The 24,535-nt window shown below is 39.7% G+C and overlaps 1 protein-coding gene across 6 annotated transcripts in view; it reads right to left on the bottom strand.

The window, feature by feature from the left end:
• Nucleotides 1-24,535, bottom strand: part of mboat1 (membrane bound O-acyltransferase domain containing 1) — a 112,711-nt gene that overhangs the window by 8,546 nt on the left and 79,630 nt on the right. For all 6 annotated transcript variants that reach the window (XR_011347861.1, XM_069907958.1, XM_069907965.1 and 3 more), the window contains 3 exons: nucleotides 22,366-22,469; nucleotides 11,998-12,062; nucleotides 4,082-4,214 (listed from right to left, as the gene is read on the bottom strand). Coding sequence is in view for 5 of the 6 variants with exons in the window: in XM_069907958.1 (XP_069764059.1) it covers nucleotides 4,082-4,214; nucleotides 11,998-12,062; nucleotides 22,366-22,469 (302 nt within the window). In the remaining variant the exon portion in view is untranslated. The remainder of the gene's footprint in view (nucleotides 1-4,081; nucleotides 4,215-11,997; nucleotides 12,063-22,365; nucleotides 22,470-24,535) is intronic.

Below are 24,535 nucleotides of genomic sequence, written 5' to 3'. Positions count from 1 at the left end.
CCCGCTCTCCGTGGGTCCACACCAAAGTCAACGCTGCCATTGGAGCAGTGCCATTTATTTATTAAATTTTGAAGAAATACATGTCAGCATTGTGAGCAATATGATTTCACATAGTCACATTGCTAATGTGCAGAACTCCAGTCCTTACAAGGAGAAGGTGGCATTAAGCCATTTCACTCTACTGACAATAGTAAGGCAAAGCGGATAGAAGTTTGAGAGGTAGAGGGAATGTGCATCCTGATTGAGGACTAGGGATCATGACATTTTAATGAATAAAATTCATTCCCGCAGGCTAATCCAATGCACCTGTGGACATGAATGAAAGCGGAAGGCTTTCAAGACAGAAGCAGAAAGAACGAGCAAGATATGATGTCAAATGCAGGCATGATGTCAATCAGGTGTACAGGCCCAAGAACACTCAACATATTGAATATAGAATCATATCTTATCAAGACACATCAAGGGGAGTCCAACAACTATTTCACATACTCTAACATTGTCCTTCCATCAGGTGAAAGGGCCTCCACGATCAAATATATCTAACTCCAAACCCTATACACACATGGACAGCCCTGCCCATGGAGCACACACATCAATTAAAGCAATAGTGTTATTGTTGCCTTTACTGTGTGAAAAACATTTTTGGTCAGTTTTCTCATAAATTTAGTCTCTTGCACTTAGCCTGCCTGGATTTGTTGAGAAGGTCATGGTCCTCAGACACTAGAGCAATAGGCCCATGCCACAGAGAACTGTCCAGTCCACTTGGTACACACGCATCTCATGTTGACTCATCTTTTCTATCCTCCCATATTAAAATGATAATTCTATCTAATAAAATGCACATTGTGGGTGGCATGGTTTGCATAGCAGTTAGCTCAATGCTATTACGGTGCCTGTAACCCGCATTCAAATCCAGCACTGCGCAAGGTGTCTGTGTGAATTTTCTCCGGATACTCTCTCCCACCTTTCAATATTCTATGTACGAGGGTAGTAGTTTAATTGGGGTATTTAGGCTTAACAGGCTTGTGGGCCGGAAAGGCCTGTTACCATGTTGTATGTCTAAAAAATATTTAATTTTAAAACTTCTACAACAATATAACTGAAGATGCTTCCTTGATGCAACTTTGTTCGAAATCATGAACAATCTGTACTGTTGGAGAGAAGAGACAGTAGTTGTAATCAACAGGAGTAATACTACATGATGATCAACCTTCAAATTATTTCTGTTGTATTCCTTATTAACATTATTCGTGCCTCCGGTACATCTTTAGTGAAATTGTAATAAACTGCAATTGAAATCACAGGTGTACCTGTGGTAACAAAACTAATTCATCAGGTTGACAGGTGCACAGTGTTGTTGCAGACACCATGAGAATTGAATTGGACATGTATAGAGCTAGTCCTGCAGTGTGATGACGAGAACTGTACACAATAGTCAAGGACCTGTCTACCCGATGTTTTGTTAAAATGCAACATGATGCCAGAAATGCATCAACCAATGAGGCAAGTATACCAAACATCTTTTCATGACCTGATCAACTGTTTTATGGGAGCTATGAACTTGCATCCCAAGGTCTCTCTGTACATCAATGTTCCTCAAGTCCCTATTTCTTCTATATTTACTACTAGAATTTCTCAAAGCACATCACAAGTTCAAGTTTATTATCATCTGACTGTATAATATACAACTAGACAAAACAGCATTTCTCCAGACCACAATGCACACACAATGAACAGTACATAATAATCACATCTATATGATATTTTTAAAAAGTCAATATTTTGGAATTCTTTACTATAATCAGTTGCAGGATACCATTTGTCAATCTCACAGACTGTGGGAAGAAATTATTTACCACCCTGGCAGTCCTGATTTTGATGCTCCTGTGTACCACCTCCTTGTCAAAGACAGTGTGCTAGATGGAAAGGGTTCTCAATCATTTTTGAGCCAAATTTAAGCAATGCTCCCATTAAATGTCATCTATAGAGGAAAGGGAGACCCCAGTGATTTCCTTGTCAATCTTGACCTGCTCCAATGCTATGCTTACCATAACACAGTGATGCACCCAGATGTGCTTGAATGACAGTTGATCTCATTGAAGTGTCAATGGACAATGGGAGGAAATTTCAGGTTGATTCACTGAGCCAAGTAGATTCTGCAGCATTGCTGAAATTGTAACTGAAAATGAGAGCGGCCCTCGAAGTAACAATATTATGAAGGGAAGAACTGGCATATAGAGCAGATCAGAACTCCAGGATCCAATTTAAAAGCAACACTGCATGAACACAGACTTCATCCAATGTGCAGTTGGCACAGCATGTGTGGAAGAAAAGTACAATCCTAATGAGAGGTGCCTTGCTGATTTTCAAGAATGAAGTGCAAAGACTCAGAAAATGTCCTTTTCACATTCTATCATTCCTCTCCACTTGCACTTTGCTGAAAGGAACAGAGCAGTTGGAATGAATTTTGATGTTCATGCCTCAAATTGATTCACCACAGAAGAGATGCCAACTTGGTTCAAATTATCATATTGTGGTGCGCTGTCGGTCAGAAGCAAACACACAAAACCAAAAGACTGTTCAACAGGCTTTATTCGACGTAAACTTCCACAGAGCCAGCTGTGAGATTGTGCTATTATGACTTCGAAGGGCCGGCTCAGGCTTATAACCCGGGAGGGTGATTGACAACCGACTGAGTGGGGCTTGGTCCATTCAGGTCGGCTGATTGACAGCCGGGCAGGTGTTGTCTTGTCCCCATGCTCTTCTCCAGGTACAGAGGTTGCCCCCTGCAGTGGGCCAGTGGTGTACCACCACACATATGCCATAAAATCACAGGGGAAAACACTTGTATTCCTGATATCATTCACGTAAAATTTTTTAAACTTCCCTCATGCTTCCATATCACTTTATAATTTGGAAGACAAGAAAGATTTGTGTAGTGGTTAGCATGTTGCTATGACACCGTTAGTGACCTGGGTTTGAATCCGGCGCTGTCTCTAAAGAGCTTGTACATTCTCTGGGTTTTCCCCAGGGCCTCTGGTTTCCTCCCACCATCAAAACATATGGGAGTTGTAGGTCAATTTGGGTAGCACAACCTCTTGGACTGGAAGGGCCTGTTACCATGTTGCTTGTTCAAATTAAAATAAAATTAAAGTTGGACAAAATGCTGGAAGTATAGTTAAATCATGGTTTAAATACAAGTTCAACAAAATTCTCCACTTTTCAAATTTACTCTCTCTGGCCTGGTGCAGCTTCAGGACGTCCGTGCCCCCTACCGACCGCAAGTTGCCTACAACCTGTGTGGTCTCTCAGCTGCTGAGCCCCATGGTGGCCCGACACTAGAGAGCTGTCTCCTCTGCTTCTCCTTCTCAATCATTGGTTGTGGGGGGGGGGGGGGGGTGCTCCCTGTTTCTGGTGCCCTGCTCCAGACTGTTGTTACTCCATAGTCTGCAACCCTTGAATTACAATTCAAGCAATGAAATGCAAATTTTTCAGAATATAGTGGATGTGATCCTTAGTAATGTTGATGTTCATGAATGCATAAATAGCTTGATGTAAATTTATATAAGAATCAAACTTGCATGGAATGCTAATTTTAGTCCATTAAAATAAAGACATTAGAAAAGGTTTAAAATCAGAATTAAGACTCAAGTACTGCAAAAAAGTCAACAAATTGAGGTTTATCTTTCTCAAAAAAAAACTGAATAAAATATCACCTGAAACCTACACACAGGGAGGACTCCTCACAGACAGCACCTGATTCAAACCCTAGTCGCTGGTGGTATACCTGTGTTGCTCCTATGGCCACGCTAACAGTGCTGCTGGTTTTAGACAAGAGAGCCCTTTAGCCATTGCCGCAAACACAACGCCGAATAGTCTCCGTTTGTGTTGTGAACTTGTGTGATCCTATCTAATTCAAAGACTGTCTACGCACAAGTGGTCAATAAAGTGGGTAACAGAATTCAACAAATAAAATTGAAAATTTTAAAAAAATCAGTGATTGTCTTCCTGCAGATGCTCGAGATAAGAAATGTTATCAATCTGTAGCCTATCATCTTCATGCAAATAGATAGTTACTCACCGCTCTTGCAGTCAGAGTGATTGGGATTGCAGTTACAAATGTGAAGTAGTAGCCTGGGTACACTCCATGCCACAAGGCTGAAAGTATAAAAGTTAGAGCGGTGGAGAAGTTGGGAGCTCGACTGTAGCAGACGCTGAGGAAATAGAAAAAGACAAAATTAGAAACATTATATTTGCTCTGCATTATTTACAGCCATGAACGAGCTGTTCAAGTACTCATGCTGGACTGATCCAAACTGGCATCTACACCTAATTAAATAGAGCACAGCCAAACTGTAAGTTACATATTCATGTGCTCAATGATTCCTCAAGGGTCCACGTCACCCAGGACACGCTCGGTTCTCGCTGCTGCCATCTGGAAAGAGAAATAGATGCCACAAGACTTGTGCCACCAGATTCAATAATAGTTACAGCCCCTTCCACCATTAGACTCCTCAACAACAAACCAGAGACTCAATGAAGGTCTCGTATTTAGCACATTATTTGAATTACTGAATGGAGTATTGTTTACAAAAAGGCAACAGATCAAATGCCACAGACAGTCTAAAGGGGAACTTGCTGTTCTAAGAAGGTCATGTGGTTTTGCAATCGGAGAGAGAGTCAAACAGGTTTTCTCTCTCAATGTCCATTATAGGTTCAGCCTGTCCTGTCCATTACTGAATATTTATTTTCTGTATTGCAGTTTGTTTACATTGTCTCTTTTGTATACACATCTTTTCTAGAGAACATTTTTTACATGACCGATAAGTAGAAAGTCTGACAGGATCACAGGTAAAAGAACCTTAGGGTTGTATGTGATGTCATCTATGTACACTGACAATATATCTGAACTTTGAACAATAGGCATCATGAATTAATGAGCATTTTTCTCTATCCATGGGTGTGATTTTAAAGAAACAAGTTTGAAATGCAATGACTGATTTTGCAGATAATATTAAACCCAAATTCCATCCAGCCAGTTCACATAACAGCAAAGATACCAGATAACTTGTTCTGATGTCCTTTTTTGTAAACGGTCTCGTGTATATTACTGATGCACTGCTGATTAACCACATTAGACTGAGAGTTATGATTAATAGGTTTTAATCACCATAAAACATCAGCATGTCTCAAATGTTTTCAGCCAATTCCAAGGCAGGTACTAAGGGAAGGGTTTGGACGTAACAGCCTTTATGGGGATTTTGAGGGGAGGAGTCACAGGTACAGGGGCAAGCCAGCCCATATAGTACATTCATACTGTTACGAGCCCAGAGGACCCCAAAACCCAGCACCAATAGATATTCACCAAGACAAATGGTTACTTAAACAAAAGTTGCTTTTAATTATATTTAAACATGAAAACAGGATCAAACTTTAACTTAACCTAACTAAATCCCCTTCCAATTATAAGTGCATGTGTATGTAATGTAAGTTTAGAAAAGTTGTTTGATTCACAGTCCAATCTTACTTCTCACTCCTCCAAATTCACTCGTTGCAGCCAATTCTTATACTGTGGACAAAATTTAACATTTATAAAGTTCACCAGGCTTTGGTGCTTGAAAGGTAAATGGTTACCACTCAAGAAGGTCCTTGTCGGTTTTTAGAGAGATTTGTTGTTCCAGGACACCCACAACTGATTTACTTCCATCAGCCACTTCAGTGTCTTGCAGAAGAAACTTGCCCTATCAGGGTTCTCCAGATGATAACCTTTTTCTTTCAGGCCACCACAGAGTGCCTTTTTGTTTCTCTTATTCCAAGTGAAACATTAGACAGCCAATCCTCTCCTCTTGCATGAACCACAAGGGCTTTGACCAGGCTGTACTCACAACCTGCCCTCCAAATGGGGTTTTCCCACAAGCTTGCCAGCTTGTCCTGTTCCAGCTCCTGCTGCTGACTGTAAAACTGTAGAACTGATCTCTGTCTCTCTATCTCACACACACACACACACACACTCACACACACACACAGAAAACCTGTTTGACTCTCTCTCTGATTGCAAAACCACATGAACTTCTTAGAACAGCAAATTCCCCTTTAGACTGTCTGCGGCATTTCATCTGTTGCCTTTTTGTAAACAATACTCCATTAATGAAGTCTCTTGGGCACTCTTCAAAGCTTTTGCAAAGGCTCTGAGGCCCCGACATGTCTAGATTTAGCAGAGCTCCAGTATTTTAAATAAGATTAGTTTAAAAGTGTTTGTATGTAACCTACACTAACAAATCCTGCCTCAATTTATCTCCCAAAAACATACCTATATTCTGTCATAATACAGACAGTCCTCCACATTCACCTCTTCTTTTGAAACAGAGTCCTGCAGGGTGAAGTGGATCAATGTCCATTACAGGTTCAGCCTGTCCTGTCCGGTGGTCTCGTCTGTCGTTGTGACCATTGCAGTGCCTGAGCTGTTGGCTCCTGGGCAGTGTTTTGCATGACAGTCCAGGTCTCTGGGTGGCAGAGGGGAATAGGTCAGTGAGGTTGCTCGGTTCATAGTTGGGACAGGGTGCTGTGTGCAATTAGTGGGGTCAGGTGGTCGTGGCAGAGGGGTACTGATTGGTTGGTCGAGGGGTCCCCTGAATGCACCAGGTCCCAGACAGAAAGTGTTTTGCTACCCATTCTGGTACTCCATGTAAGCAATACTGGGGGTTTGTGTGGAGGAGGTGGACCATCTTGACTAGGGGATCAGTTTTATGGCACCTGGTATGCCTCTGGAGCAGAACTGGCCCAGGGATTGTCATCCAGGATGGTAATGTGATTCCCAATGCTGACTTCCAAGGGAATGAAAACAGCCTTTCATGCAGGGTAGCATTAGGAGGGACCTGGTAATGTGAAGTGCCTCAGGGTAGACCTCTTGCCACTGGGTAATGGGCAAGCCTTTCAACCTGAGGGCTAGGAGGATTGCCTTCCAAACTGTGGAGTTTTCCCTTTCTACCTGGTTGTTCCCTCGGGGTGGGGGGGGGGGGGGGGGTGGGGGGAAGGAGGTGTTGTAGCTCATAACCCGGCTCATGGCTATGCCCTTAGCCAGCAGGTACTGGTGCAACTCCTCACTCATAATCGAGGATCCCTGGTCGCTTTGGATATAGTATGGGTCTCCAAACAGAGTGAACAGGTTGCATAGTGACTTTATGATGGTGGCTGATATTATGTCTGGGCAGGGGATGATGAATGGGAAGCGTGAGTATTCATTGATAATATTGAGATAGTACTCATTCCGGTAGGTGGAAGGGAGGGGACCCTTGAAGTCCATACTCAGGTGTTCGAAAGGGTGGGTGGCTTTAATCAGGTGAGTTTTCTAAAAGCCGAGAGAATTGAGGTTTGCATTCTGCTTAGACCGTGCAGCTCTGGGTCAACTACTTGATGTCCTCACCTAAGTAAAGGAGGATGTGATCTCTAACACATTGGTAGAACCTGGTGACCCCAGGGTGGTAGAGGTTGTTGTTGAGGACTTGGAGGCAGTCCAACTGCACATTGGCACATGTCCCTCAGAACTGGGCATCAGGGGGCTCACTGAGCTTCCCGGGGGGGCACAGTGGGGGGGGCACAAGATCTCGTAGTTGTAGCTCAATTCTCTATCTCAGGATCTTGTCATTCTTAATTTTCTCCATTGTTTGTTATTGAACATAAAAGAAACTGCACATTGGGTAGACAGCAGGGTGAACAGTTTGCTGGCCAGGTAGTGTCTCCAGTAGCGCACAGCTTCCACTATGGTCTGAGCCTCCTTTTCGATGGCTGAGTGTTGGAGTGCAGGGCCCTGGAGGGTCCGGCAGCCAGGGAAAAGTTGGATCCATTACTCTCCACTTGGAAAGGGATGGATTCATCCACAGCATGCATCGCTGCCTTTGGGATGTCACCCTTGATGCACGTAAACGCTGCTTGGACTTCTGCTGACCGGGGGGGATAGTGGTTGCTTTCACCAAGGGGAGGACTTTCTCTGCATAATTAGGGATTCACTGGGTAGTAGGAAAAGAATCCAAAGCACCTTATCAGGGCCTTGAGGCTGTGGGGCAGTGGGAGTTCCAGCAGGGGGTGCATGTGGTCAGGGTCGGGCTCAATGATGCCATTCTCCACTACGCAACCAAGGATAGCTAAATGTGAAGTGCTGAACACGCAGTTCTTTTGGTTATATGTGAGATTGAGACTTTAGGCCGTCGGGTGAAATTTTTGTAGATTAGTGTCAATATCCTGCAGGTCATGGCCGCAGATGGTCACGTTGTCCAGAGAGGGAAATGTGGCCTTTAGCCCGTAGTCATCCACTATCCAGTCCATCTCCCTCTGGAAGAAGGACACCCCCTTGGTAACCTGGAGGAAGTGGTTGAGGAAACCAATTGAGATTGATGGTTGAGAAGTCCTGATACTGGATGATCCCGTTCACCATGTCAGCGATCGGGGGAGGGGGTAGGGATCCAGTTGAGTAAATCGGTTTATGGTCTGACTGTAGTCTATGACCATGCAGTGTTTCTCCCCTCTCTTAACCACTACCACCTGTAGCCTCCATTTTGCAAATATGGATGCCACATTTTCCAAAATATCTGATATTTATTTCATAACTTATGTTATTTTCTCAAGTGGGATACAGCTATGAAATTCAGCATGCCATCTCTCTATCCCTAACTCTGTATCCGATTTCCAAGTAATACCATACACTTCCAAGAAACTGCTAAAGAAATTTGTACAAATTCAATTTGATATATAGTTAATTTCAATTTAGGTCTTATAGTCCTAATTGTACCCAACAGAAATAACATCAGATCCTGTGGGAATTTGACCCCTGTTATTCATTCCAAAAAATGTCCAAATTCCAACCAAAAATGTTTAACTTTAGGACATTTCCAAGAAAAATGCAGAAATGTTCCAACCTCTTGACCACATCTACAACATAAATCTGATAATGTAGGGTTCAATTTTTAAAAATTTTTTGAGGAATTAAATATAGTGGATGCAAAATATTGTATTGAACCTACCTATACCCAACATTTATAATTTTGAAATATATCTACAAAGTTGTATCCAATCTTTCTCATCTATTTGGCAATTTAAATCCACTTCCCATCTTAATCTATATTGATGCATCCCTAATTTAGGGGCTTTGAAGTAAATTATACATTACAGAGATAAATCTATTTACATTACTGTTAAGAATCAATAATTCCAATTCACTCTGGCTAGGTAACGTCAAACTCGGACTTATTTTATCAGTCAAAAAAGTCTCAATTTGATAATAACAGACAAAAGTTTATTTGGCACATAAAATTTATTCTTCATTTATTCAAATGCAATAAATCTTCCAGGTTCAAAACAATCTTCTAGTCTCTCAATACCCATCCACATCCAAGTTCTCAGAAATTGATTATCCATAGAAAATGGAATATTTATTTTGAAAAGACATCTTACATGAAATTAAACCTTTCCCCCTATTTCATAATCAATTTTATTTCATAATTCAATCAAATGTTTCAAAACAGGTACAATTTTGAATTCCACATAAATAATTTCTCCTATTTTACTAAATTCTATATTAACCCAAGCAGAAAGTTTATTTATATCAAGCAATACATTAATAAATCTCAATTGAGCTACCTTATAATTCTTAAAGTGGGGAAGTTATAAACCTGCCAATTCAAACTCCCAAGTCAATCTTTCCGAAGAAGCCCTTGCCAGTTTCCCTTTCCATAAAAATGCCCTAATATTCATATTCAAGTCCTTAAAAAATTTTTTTGAGGAACTGAGATGGGGATCAACTGAAACAAAAAGAACTCTGGGAAAATATTCATCTTAATACACTCAACTCTACCTACTAAAGTTATTGGTAAATTATTCCACCTATTCAAATCCTCCTTAAATTTATTAAGTTATGGTAAATACACACTCACTCATACATCTTAAAGACGTGTGTAGGTAGGTGATATGGTCAATTACAATTGCCTTGTGTTTCTATGAGTAGTAGGACTTGAGGAGAATTGATGGGAATACAAAGATTTCCCCCCCCCCCCCCAGAGTGGGGTTAGTGTACACAGGTGATGATGGAGGGCTAAAGAGCCTTTTATTGCGGAAAGATTCTACAGTAACTTTGGCATTTCCTGACATTTTAATGCAAAAATTAAAATGCAGATCCTTTTTTGGAGGCGACTTCTCAATGGCCAATGGCTTACTCCCAACACGGAAACCTCATGGGAGAAGCATCCAGTCTGCAAAAGGGAATTTGGGGAAGTACTCACTGCTTACATCATGAGCAGGGAAGAGAATGGCTGAGAATACCAGAGATAAGTGTTTGGTAATTTAAGACTTTCAGATGTATTATTAATCACACACACTCCTAAATCATATAAAGAAATCCATGAAAATCTCTGACTTCTTTAATAATTCAGATTTTCTTTAATTGTTAAACAAGAAAGTCTGCAGATGCTATGATGATAGTGTACACAAAATTGCTGGAGAAACTCAGCAAGTCACACAGTGTTCTATTTGAACCGAAGAAAAAAATACATAACCAATGTTTAAAGCCTGAGCCCTTCATCAAACTAAGATGATCAGTTCTAATTACGGACACAATTGGAAAACTCTGAAACTTTTTACTCAGTTATTGAGAGTGGGCTAATTTGGACAATCTGTGATGCTATCAACGACATACCAAAGAGCACGATAATTTTTTTCAGTGAACCCGGTGAGTTCAAGGAGTATGAGAATAGGGCATCTTTGAGCTTAAATCGAGCGTGGGAAACATTGCTCACTGAGCCAAATGCCAAACCATGGGGAGTTTTGAACAATCTGATAGCAGATTATTAGAGTTTTACTCTGCTTGGCTTTCAACACCAGGAAAGGTGGTATCTTATTCTTTTCCTTTTTGTTTTGTGAGATTAGGACATCATCTGCAAGATCATTGTTTACTATTTATTTGTATTTGCGTTAAAAAGCTGGTGGTGAGCCACCTTCTTTTTCTATTTAATAATTTTTAATGAGTGTGTACATACAAGTGTAAGAACAAATATTGTACAGGTACAGAGTAATTACAATGCATCCCAGAATAAAAATGAACATCACAACTAATGATAAAGGAACAGAATTTGATTATACTCATGTTCCTGCAGGAAAAAAAAAAGACTGTGACTAACTTATCCTAAATCTACACTAAAAAAAACGAAAAAGCTGCTGGGTTAATAGTAACAGAATGCTGGTGAATTGCCTTATATGCAAATAAGTAAGTTCAGGAAGAGATCATGAACATTTCATTTGTTAAATACAAAATAGTAAACTTCAGTTTTTAAAACATTACATCTAACCTTTGAGGTTCAAGGTTTGGATCATCTATTGTGCATAACTGGGAAAGTGTATTGGGAAGGGTTGTAACTGTCATGTAACAGCACTGGCCCCTACCTTGTTGGAGGACACACCAGCTGCCAATCAATGAAGAATGAAAAAATGATCAGACATAGTCGAGTCGAAGTTCAGGAAAATGCATTTGTTCAGTCACACGTAGCTTTTTAAAACCCCGCACATTCCAAATGACATCATGACGTCACTCAGAACCTTCTGAGCCAGATCAATTAAGCCTTCTGTGATTTAGAAATGCAGCACAGTAACAGGCCCTTCCAGCCCATGCTAGCCAAATACTGTGGGGGTGGGGGGGGGGGGGGGTGTACTTTTTTTGGAGGGTGGATGGAAATCAATGTTGACACTGGGAGAATATACAAGCTCCTTACAGACAGCTCTAGATTTGAGCTCAGGTTGCTGGTGGTGTAAGAGCACTGGTCTCACTGCTGCGCTAAATACTCTCTCAATATAAACTGCAGCAAAATTGACCAAGGCTCAAATCAAAGCCACTAAAGGCGTTGCATCTTCTTTAATTTGTGCAGAATTCTGATCATCACAGATTGTGTTATTTGTATTGAACCCTCATTAAAGACAGACCCCTAATGGTTTAAAAAGGACAGCCATTTTTCTTACCTCTTTAGCCAAGCTCCTGTTTGAATGTTCCAATTGTCCAGGCACATTTTAAAACTTGTAGCAGTCTGGTAAAACAGAAGTGTAAAAAGCTGTCAGCAAATTAAGTACTGAAATTTCTGCCAGGTAAAAGCAACATTATTATTAAAATAGTAGAAAATATACTTTATCAGACATCATTTAAATGTTAAAACACACTGCAATTTCCATGTTACACAATCAAGAGAAGCAGCTTGAGCACATTTCTCTAAACAGTAAAATTCCTGTTATCTGGAAATTCAGGCAACTGGCCACCTCAAGCAACCAGCAAAAAAATAAAATAAAATACCAGTAAATCAATTTTTAAAATTAAAAATAAATAATTATAAATAAAAAATTTAATAAAAGTTTAAAATTGTAAAAGTGAACGTTCTCTGGACCATTGGTGAAAAAGGGAGCAAATATTCAGAGAGTGGAGTGCTTTGCTTGAAGTGTTTGAATAAAATGGCGAATCCAGGATGAAGAGCTAGTTGATGCCACTCGCCATTGGCTGCCTGCTTAGTAAGAGTCTTCATTAGAATATTATTAAGTATATTAGTAAGGATTTATCTGTAAGGGGTGGGTTAATTATCTATAATGTTATTCTTCCTCTTTTGGGGTACTCTGTGGTGATGCAGCAATGGTTAAATACTTTCAAAGAATGTGAGTGCAAATAAAGTAAAATTCTTTTAGGTTGATATATTCATGCAAGTGAAATTTGTTCAGTATAGTATTTTTGCCATTAAAACTGTTTATTCTCAATGCAGGTGTATTAGTTAGTTGTAAGTTATAAGAGTTATTAGTTGTAAGAGGGATTCTCTTGCAACTGGAAATTTTGCACATCTGGCATCTACCTATCTCGAGGTGCTGGATACCAGTGGTTTTATTGTATTGCTTTGAGAGAAGAACTTTTTAAAAATCTTTCCCATTCTCAGTTATTCATCTGGTAAAACTTATACAAAATTCGCACAGTTTGTGATGATCACAATATAACTGCAAATGGTAAATAAAAGATACAATCATATTCTTGACCTTCGTGATACTGATGAGATGAAATCCGAGAACATGGAATCATTATTTCTATTTGAGGGAGGAAAAAGTGAAATCAAAGCAAATTTTCTTTTTTCCCCACCTCAAATGCAGTACAAAGTGTCACCTGATCAATGAATTAATAAATATAAATAGCCATGCCAAGAACTCCCAAACAACATACATTTGCAAAGCCCCCTAATGAGCAAAGAGATGCCCAAATGTCATCAGAAATTCTAAATTCACCATATCTCAAGGCAGCCCAGCATGCTGATCATTATTGCAGTGGCCACCACAAAACCCACAGCAACTGCTGAGGCTGGAACCTGAGATGACATAACTACTTGTCCTTTACACTTCCCATTTTTCTCACAATCTCTTCTGATTTGCCAGTTCCAAAATGATACAATTCAAGCTCCTTTTACTTTAACCTATTCCACAAACTAATAATCTGTTAAGATGGCCAATATTTTCTCTTACCTATTCTTACCTTGAATATGGTGGGCCTCAGGATTTTGTATTGAGCCCCTTCTGAATGGATTCCTATGTATAGTAAAAATTTAATAATCAAATTCACAGATGACACCATGGTGGTAGGCCTGATTAAAGGGGACAATAAAACAGCCTATAGGGATGAGGTTCAGCACCTGACCTGGTGGTATGCCGATAACAACTTGACACTCAACACTCAGACGACCAAGGAGATCATCGTGGATTTCAGGTGTGCCAGAAGCTACATCAATGGAGTGGTGATGTAGCATTTACCAAGCTTTAAATTCCTTAGTGTCCATATCTCTGAAGATCTTACTTGGTCCTTGAATTCTTCAATTCTTATTAAAAGGCCCAATAGCATCTTTATGTTTTGAGGAGAATGTGGAAGATATACTTCTATCCAAGGATACTGTTGGATTTCTATAGATGCACACTTGAGAGCGTGCTAACACATGGTATTTCGGTGTGGTACGGGAATTGTATTGCGCAAAATCGCACCAGTGGGTAGTGAAAACTGCCCAACAGATTATCAGAATCCATTTGCCTATCATCAAAAACATCTATAGGGAACAATGTCTGGGCAGGACGAGAAACATTATCAACGATGCATCACACCCAAATCACGGACTATTCATTTTTCTCCTATCGGGCAGATGCTACAGGAGCCTTCAGTCATGCCCCAGTGGGCTCAAGAAGAGTTTTTTTTAATATAAACGAAGCTGTGACTATGTTGAACCGTGAATCACAGCGCTGAGTGGTCCTGCCCTCACATTGTAAAATCAATACTTTTTAAACAGTTTGTTGTAGAATAGTGTTATTGTTGGTTTTAATTGCATGTTTTATTGCAATGTATATAGCACTATTTTTTAAACTTCTGGTTGACGCTGATTGTATTTCTTTGGCTGCTTTACTGGTACAATGACAATAAAGTGAATACCCCCTATAATTTTGCTTTTTGGCCTTCCAGGCATCCAAGGCCAAACTGTGGTAGAACAGCAAGAAGACAGTGTAGATAAATTCACATCATCTCACCATTTAACATAAAAATCTACAGATTCGACATTGACACCATGCACAATAGGAGTTACCTAAAGGTGAGAGGATGGGGAGTAATCAGGAATGAATGGCCTTCAGGGAGAAAGGCATTAGTGGACTTGCTAGCCTCCTCAAGTCTGGTGCATGCAATTTGACCATTTTGATGCCCGAGAACCCTGGTTGATGGATGTGCGCAATGAAATGGTTGGTACATGGGCTGGCTTGTCAGCAGGTCATGTCTGATCTCAAGGGGTACGAGAGAAGTCAGTCATTATTCCTAGCTTTGAGTCTGAAACAGAGGGCAACTCGATTGGCGTACACACCTAACTAGAACATAATATCTAAATGCAGTATGAGCAATCACCACCTCAATTTGGTGTGCTGTACTGCTTTCTACGATGCAAGCTTAGGCTGCTTCATTGTGACTCTAAAATCAAGTGATTCGAGGAATTTGATGGGCATCACAGTATACCAGCAATCAGACTTCCAACCAATTTCCAAAACTGCCCAGGAATACGTCAAATCTGCTGGAACCGGTCAGCTGCATTGATCAAACCACAGGTTTTTCCCTGTACCCTCAATTAGCTTGCGCAGAATTCTGCTCATACTGTGCACGTGGCAGGGCAGTGCATTCCATTGGAAAACTGTGACCCCATCCACCAAACATCAGAAACCTTCTATCAGTTTTAAAACAAGGACTGCATTGGAGCACCTGGATTGACAAATGAACACAGTAGAAATGCAGTAAAGGAACACAAAAGGATGAATGATTAATCCTTCTAATCAACTTAGCACAAGCCAAATTTGGAAATTTAGTTTGGAATATTTATTTTGGCTTTCAATTTTGGATTATGGCCAAGAGTAAGGGTTGACAGAGGATAGGAATGGTATGAAACTGTTGGTGACTGTAAAATGGGATTGTGCTCATTATATTTCAGTCACACCAATTCTTTGAAAGCAGCTCAGATCGGAAACAGTTGCAGATCCTGCTCCACAGCTGTCTGCCACATGGTTTGTGACATGGGCTGAGCTCTCATAACGGTGAGGCTATTGAGTGCACAAAGGATTATCACAACCTTTGACACTCACTCTGTTGAAAACTGCAGATTATGCCAAGGCAACAGGTTTGCTTCGGCACACCGCGATATGCTACATCACATTCTGGGCAATGATGCAGCACCAGTGTATCCACTTGTTCTACCTGTATGGAACGAACAATAGGCAATGTTGTTGCCTTCAGCAGGTGGCATTGAGGTCTGGAAAAGCCATTTGGAGGAGTAAGCATTTTATTTAGAGGACGTACTTGTTGCTGATTCCCAATACTGGTCTCCAAGAGTCTCAGATCAGCTCAGGCAAGTTCTATTTACAATTTCTGTGTGGGATCTTTCCAGCCGGATGACATTAACACCGACTTTTCCAGTTTCTGTTAACCTACTCTCTTTTCTCCCCTCCCTTCCCCCTAGCTCTCTATTCACCTAGCCATTGCTCCTCCCCTTGTTTAGTGCTGTGCCCTCCCACTGCTCTCCACCTATTACCTTCTGCCTTTGCAACCATGCCTCCCCGTTACCTTTTTATTCAGATGCCTGCGAACATTTTTCCATACCTTGATGAAGGGCTCAAGCCTGAAACTATATAAAGGACACTGTTTGATCTGCTGAGTTTCTCCAGCATTGTCTTTTTACTTCAACCATGGTGTCTGCGGACTTTTGTGTTTTACTTCTATTTACGTAAGGCAAGACTCACAAACTTTCAAAGGTCTGCAGGTCACACAGGAATGGACCAAATCACACAAGAGGCATCTAGATATGCACTGCAATCTTCTCTGTGCATTTGCATGCCAAGTGCACAGAAAACACAACATGCAGCAAGTCAGCAATTTTCCTTTAAAAGGTGTAAGAATTCTTTGGTCACAGCAGCTCTGAATCTTGAAAGTTCTTGATCACACTTTAGCTTCAGACAACCTGCACGTGGCACTTATTTTAAAACTTATCTGCTTTTGCAAATTGAGGCTCATTGTATATGATTTTGCAACTACTCAAATAGATGTCAAAAGAAACAGCTATGCTCCTACTCTCTCTGATACAAGTCAATTGCCTTTGTTTGTCAGCCAACTCTTTCTGGAGCCATATGCCGGATAAGCACTCTATAAATAGAATGAAATGCTATCAAAATTTTGTAATGAACCAATAAACTCATGACTCGTTGACTTATTATATGCAAGTGAAACCAACCAGATATTGAAGAAAAACATCACTTATGCAAAAATGTTGCAGGATCAAAATAATTTTGTTGCAATCATCTATCTTTTTCACAATGTTCGATAAAACCAAAGAAGTGAACACAGCACAATATGCAGTATATATCAAACTTAAACCTGATACAAACAAACAAATACATCCTTCTGGAAACATGGTCAGATGTGTCAGTTCCTGATGACAGGGCACACAGAATACAACTCTAAAGTTTTTAAACGAATTAAAACTTCAGACACAACAGCAGCTTACCAATTGGATTTCAGCTGGGTTTACTACTACATCAAATCTGCTGCCTTGCAAAATGCTGCAGAATAATTAGAATCCAAATTGAAACAGCATTAGGGTGGTTAATGTCCAGAAACAAACATTAAAACAGGACTTGCTAAGATTTCAGTGACATCTTACCCAACTACCGTACCCTCATACCTCAGGCCTGAAATGTCAGTTACACATCTTTACCTTCAATGGACACTGCAAGACCTGCTGAGGTGCTCTGTTTTCACGCATCTCCAAACATTCTGGGATGGCATCAAATTACATCAGACGCTCTCCAAGCATCCACAACACAATTACACACAAGGAGTTGCCAAGGACCCGATGGGCAGAATAGCCCCCTTTTTGGACCTCAATAGTTGTGCAATTCTTGATGTTTGGTGTTTGGATAGTGTACTGGTGTGAACAACTACAAAATCTAAGGGCATTTAGTATCTCTTGAGATACAACTTTCCAGATGGTGCTGGCCAATAATATTACCCATAAATATGGGATCATAATGAAGGATGCTCTTTCAAATTAGAAATACTAGGTCATTTTCCTTGAAGGGCTCAAGCCCAAAATGTCAGCAATATATCTTTGTTTTTTTATGGATGCTGAAAAGACCAGCTGAGTTCCTCCAGGATTTCAGTGCATTTTTACATCTAACTGATGTAACGTTAACTTTCCATCCACAGATATTATCTGACTAAATGAATATTTGTACTACTCTACTTTCTCTTCCCCACATTTGCAGCATCTGCATTTTTTATGCTCTCTAAATCATGCATGCTTTAAGAAAACATGGCACTTGTAAGAGCTGATCTACAACAAGCTGCACATTAAGGAAGTGAAAATCATATTAAAAGCCTTGGTTTATAATGGGATCCCTTAATATGGCTGTTGTACTCACAGAAGTCAGCAACGCCCAGAATGACCCTTGTTCCTCTCCCACATTAAAGTGGATGAAACAAATTATTCATGAACAGTCTCTGAGGCAGTGGAGAGCACCCAAATGGAAGACATGGGTAGAGATGTGCTCTGACTGCTTGATTAAATTCAGTGGAGAGAAAGTTGAGAATCAATGGGATATTGAGTAATGAGTTTTCACGTTCTCTAATCTCTGCATGGATTTCCTCTGAGTGCCCTGTTTCTTCCCCACTGTTCAAAATGTATGGGGAGTGGGGGGGTTATATGTCAATTGGGTGTAATTGGACAGCACAGGTTCATGGGCCAAAAAAAAGGTCCTGCTACTGTTCTGCATGTCTGAATTTAAATATTAAATTAAAATGTGCAGAAACTGAAGATCTTCCTGCAGGATATCAATGGCCTTGGAAAGTCAAAGCCTGCTGATATACAGTTTATCAGAGGCCGGGGCAGGATGTGATATCTCTCAAGATTCTCGGGGGGGTCGCTTCTTGACTGTTGGGCACGTGCAGGGAGGTACCTGACCTTCTGTCGCTTCCTATAACATCACCGCCTGCAGTGGAGAGCTGCCAGATATCATTGGGGATTTCATGGAGTGAGCATCCTGACAGGTAATTGCTTGAGAAAACAGTCCATGTTTGTTTAAATACTCTGTGGATTTTGGACAGTCTCTGAGAAGAATGCAGTCAGTTCTGAAGCAGCTCAGTGAAATTTCCTAAAGCCAGTTGGCTATTCATCCAAAGAGGTGCAAAGTGCCCTTCAAATGAGAAACGTCCATTATGGTTTCAATGAACCTTTTGCACAAATTGCAAAAAGTTGGTTTGCAGGTGCAGCAAGCTATCAAACAGGTAAGTAGAATGTTAGCCTTCATTGAATTAAGGAGCAGGGAGATGTGCTACAACTGTAGAAGGCACTGGTGAGGCCACATCTGGAGTACTGTGGGCAGTTCTGGTCTCCTTACTTGATGAAGGATGTACTGGCTTTGGAGGTGGTGCAGAGGACGTTCACCAGGTTGATTCCAGAGGGCATTATCCTATGAGGTGAGATCAAGTGATCTGCGACTGTACTCGCTGGAATTTAGAAGAATGAGAGGGAAACTTATAGAAATGCATAAAATTATGAAAGGCATAGATAAGATAGAGGTAAGTGAGTTGTTTCCATTAGTGGGGGAGACCAGAACTTGGGAACATAGCCTCAAGATTCAGGGTAGTAGATTTAGGACAGAGATGAGGAGGAACTGCTTTTCCCAGAGGATGGTGAATCTATGGAATTTGCTGCCCACTGAAGTAGTGGAGGCTTCCTCAGAAAATATATTTAAGTCAAGGTTGGATGGATTTTTTACATAGTAAGGGAATTAAGGAATATGGGTGAAAGTCAGCTATTTTTATTGAGTGTTGAACTTCCAAAACTAGAAGAGAGAAAGGATAGAAGTAGACACTCCCTTGACAAGGGAAGAAATTGAAAAGGGTCTGGGTAACCTATAGGCTAATAAATCACCAGGGGAGGATGGATCCTCACTTGAGTTTTACAGACAATTTAAAGAACTATTAATGTCCTTGTTTATGGATGTTATGGACCAAGCAGTAGAAACACAGACCTTCCCGAAATCATTCTCAACCGCGATTATTCATGTTACAAAAAAAAGGGACCCATTAAAAACTTTGTCATATCCATTAAATGCTGATTACAATAACAAAAAGCGTTGGCAAAAGGGTTAGGACAATATTTACCAAAATTGATACATGCAGTATTTGTTAAAGGAAAACATTCCTCAAATTGTCTAGGAAGATTATTTAATATCATACACATGGCAAAATTCAAATGAAATCCAAGTTTTACAGTCTCCCTGGAGGTGAAAAAAGTCTTTGAACATTTGGAATAGCCCTTTCGATTTAAAACAATGGAAAAATTTGGCATATGCAGAACATTTATAAACTGGCTAAAAAACTTCATACCATAAACCACAAGCTAAAATTATAGCCAACAATCAGATGTTGGCAGTGTTCCCCTTGAATAGATCGAGCAGACAGGGGTGTCCCCTGTCCCCAGTGCTTTTTATTTTAGCGATTGAACCACTGGTGGAGATAATAAGAAGGGATCCGGATATAAAGGGCTTGAAAGTTGGACAAGAAGAACATAAAATTAGTCTATTTGCTGATGTGTGCTTCTATACCTATCAGACTCAGCTAAATCTTTGGGAAAATATGGACAAAAGTGAGATAACACCATTAATAAATTTTGAATATGAAAGATACCAAAAAGGAAGTAAATTTAAATGGAAGATGGATGGAATAAAATAACTTGGAATAGCAGCCGACAACTTACAAAATCTGTATAACCCAAATTGGGAAGATAGAAAGGAACCTGTAGAAATGGAGAGGCTTACCAGTTATTTTAGTGGGAATGCATCAAAATCAAAATGATGCCAAGACTTTAAACTACTAAACAATCATATTAGACAGTTCCTATGGAATAATAAGGTACCAAGAATCACACAGGTAAAAATGACATGGGACTATGGGTTGGAAGGACTTAGACTTACAGATTTAAAAAAATACTTCGCTGCGCAGGCTAGATTTCTCGCAGCCTTCTTCATTGAGAATACCCCCCACCCCTTGGATTGAGATGGTAATGTACTCAATGGAGGAGGGGGAAATAAAGGACTGTCAAATCATTACCAAAAAGACACATAATCCCATAACAATACATATGATTAATGGCAAGAAATTAATGAATGTATAGGAAAAGTAGGGATAAAAGCACCACTGTGTAAAAATGTGTTACTGGCTATGAACATAGGCAAGAGATTATTAAATTCGTGGTATGACAAAGGTACAAGATAAACTGAAGTATGCTGCATAAAAGGATCTCTTACATCCTTTGAACAATTAAAACACAAATATGGAGTGGCCAATTGGACCTTCCGTTTTCTCCAGCTTAGATCGTTCTTAAGAGAAAGATGGGGACCAATGTTGACCCCACCTGAAATTAGTGAAAAAGAACAAACAGACTGGATGGGAAATACACGCAAATTTATAATAAAAATGTACTGTACTCTCCCAGACCAAAAGTGGAAAAGCAAGATTACAGAAGTCAAGGGAAAAATGGGAATTGGACTTGGGTGTGGTGATTTCAGAAAGAATCTGGTCAGATTGGTGTAAGGACAGCGCAAGATCAATTATAAATGCAAGATATGAACTGGTTACGTTAATTTTTTTTAAACCAATTATATCTTACCCCACAGAAATTACATGGATCAAAAGCAGATGTGGGACTGAGACAGGAACTTTTTTTTTTTTTACACAAGACATGGTCATGCGTGAAGGTGCATTTTGGCAAGACATCACAGAAAAATTAACCAGCATAACAGGAGTGGGCTTCACAGGTGACTCAGAGCTATATCTACTAGGTAATTTTATGGAAATAAGCAACAAATTGAATAATTATCAAATCTCATTTTTAAAAATAGCACTAGCAGTAGCAAAAAAATGTATCGCGATCACTTGGAAGTCCAACTCCGATGGACTGTGGAAATGAACAGCTGTATACCAATGGGAAAAAAATTACATAATTTCAAGAATAAATATGACTCCTAGGGGCCCAAATACAGTAATTAAAAATTAAAAAGGACTATAAATGCAACTATTATATATATTTAAACATAGTTTCCCCTATTATATTCTATATATTTAAAAGATATGACACATGATAAAACACATAGTGATGTGTGGATTCATATGTATTGAAGGGGGAGGGAAGGGGGGACTATTTTGTTTTTTTGTTTGTTGTTGTTTGTAAGAATAAAGTTTAACATGTTGTGATATTGAAATTTTATTATGTATCTTTTTGAAAAAACGTCAAAAATAAAATATTCATAATTTGGAACTCAATTTTATTTTAAATTTAGACATACGGCATGGTAAACAGGCCATTTTGGCCCACAGGTCCATGCTGCCAAATTTACACCCAATTAACCTACACTCCTGGCATGTTTCAACCGGCGAGAGACTCCGGAACCCCTGGGGAAAACCCACGCATTCATGGGGAAAACGTTCAAACTCCTAACAGACAGCACAAGATTCGAACCTGGGTCACAAATGCTGGTGTTGCAGCATGGTGCTAACCGCTATGCCAACCATGCTGTCCAAAAACAGATGGGATGTGGCCATTTGGTGTGTGTCTGACCACAGGAAAAGGTCCAGGGTGAATGGAACTGTCCAGTTCAATTTTACAATGGACACAATTTCATCCAAAACGATTATTAGCATAATTTTCTCTGCAAAATAAAATCTTATGTGGTCATCACCTTAAAAAAAATCATTTTCTGGGCATCAGTTTGCACAATCTAATTCAAGAATCTCACCTCAATATTCCAGATGTTTAGATTGGAAATCAAGTCCCAGCGCAGATTGCCATTCTTATCAAGGCCATTGAACCCAAAGCCACCTGCGTTATTGACTGCATCAGCTTGAAGGAAGTAGAAAACCAAAACTGGTTAAATAATTGCATAATTTAAGATGTGTTAGAACATCCTATTACTACTAATGTAAAAGTACATCGTTCAGAAAGACTGATTTCAATGGAAATTAATTTGAACAGTTAATTAGGTATTAAGCAGCTTTAACAACTACTGACTCTTGTTCCTCCAGGCCATCCCACAATTCTAAAGATTATACAAGCCACATAAAGCACTAATTATAATTATTCCTGCATTCCAATGATGAACATTGATAAGTTAAATGAACTGTAGAACAATGAAATGTGTTGAGTTTGGGTTTTGACAACTCATTCCATTGGGTGAGAAAATGTTTCTATCATAAAGTTCCCATAATTTGGCATGCAGAGTTTAAAAGGAATGTTGGAAGTGGGACTTTGGTCTGTTTGAAGAGTGAGAGAATCTGGGGGCCTAACAAGCAGAAGTGAGTGCAGGAACTAAGGAAGCTTAACCTAGTGAACCAATGCTGAACTACTGGGATTTCTGACCAGCCAGATCTCAAATTATCCAGGTTTTACTGTTTATCATGCTCACCAAGATCTGAGTGACTGGCTCATGTCCTGTAAGCTTTAACACTTATGGTAGTTAAAATTGACAATTTTGATTTCTAATTCATTGAGCTTCCACTAGTACTTAGAGTTGGGTACAAACAGTTTAAGATACTGGCAAAGAGAGATATCTCTTCATTATGTCCGACTCTGGGCAAAAAAATCAGAGATGAGAATGACCCAAAGGGGAAGTGTATGTCGAAGGAGGAGGACTGAAGATTGCAGGGGAGGAGAATAAAAGGAGATTTATTTTGAAGTAACAAATTCTCCTACTTTTATTGTTCAAATTGTGTTTCAACATTTTCCAATGTCTTTGAACCATTGCAAATATTTTTCATTTTTCTTTGGGAGACATGCTTTCAGCAGGACCTTAACAATTCTAAATCTCGTACTCCATAAACATGCATCATTTGTTATTCCAACATTTTTTTTAAAATAAAACCAAAATTGGACTTAAAACAGTGAGAGTTTTGGTGGATATACAGGTAGGAAGACATCAGCTAAGGCAAATGTGGAATCTTCAATGAATGAGGCTAGTAAATTATTAACAGGAAATTTAAAAAAAAATGTTTAATCAATCTTTTGCGTCAGTGAAGGGCGCAGAAAATATCCCCAAGGTAACAGTTGAAATCATTTCAAATAACATGGTGGAACTAATAAAAATCCCAATCACAAAGGATAAAGCATTAGAGGACAAAACTCCAGGACCCAACAACCTACACTTCAGAGTTTTAAAGGATGTGGCTGCAAAGACAATGGATGTATTGGCAGAAAACTTTCAAAATTCGTTAAGTTCCTTGTGGATACAAAAAGAGTGGAAAACAGCCAATGTGACTCCAAGTTCAAAGAGCAAAGAAGACCAAGGTAGGGGAACCATATCCAGTTTATTTACATTTATTGCTGGCAAGATGCTAGAGATAATAATCAAACAAAAATTAACTAATCATTGAGGAAAACTGGGTATAAACAAATCTATTCAATGTGCTTTAATGTAAGAGAATCATGTCTGACAAATTTTATCTCATTCTTTGAGGAAGTGACAGAGTGGGTGGTGATGGAGGAAAACCAGTGGATGTGTATTTTGATTTCCAAAAGGGATTTGGCAACGAGCCACACAAGAGGCTAGTGTGCAAAATTAAGAACCCAGTGTAATAGTGAAAACTCTGGATGCTACATCGAAATCCAAAATTTGGAATAATGGACCCCTTTCAGGGTGATGAAGTGCAACTTGTGGAGTTCCCAGGAATTGGTTCCAAGACCTCAATGATTTCATTTTTGAACTTTTCGGATGGAAAAGGGAACAAAATGCAATTTTTCAAGGTTGGAAACAACACTAAAATTGGTGGAAGGGCTTGTTCTAACGACGACAGGAGGCTAAAGTGGATTGAAAGGGGGCACTAGTAGGGAAGATGAAGTAGGCTCAAATAATATCAAAAAAGATACAAAAAGCTTCTTCAAGTACATAAAGAGAGGGGAGAGTAGATGTGGGA

Source organism: Narcine bancroftii, chromosome 1 (genome assembly GCF_036971445.1).
Source record: "Narcine bancroftii isolate sNarBan1 chromosome 1, sNarBan1.hap1, whole genome shotgun sequence".
NCBI lineage: Eukaryota > Metazoa > Chordata > Chondrichthyes > Torpediniformes > Narcinidae > Narcine > Narcine bancroftii.
The sequence above is the reverse complement of the archived record's forward strand: the minus strand, read 5'-3'. Positions and strand labels throughout refer to the sequence as shown.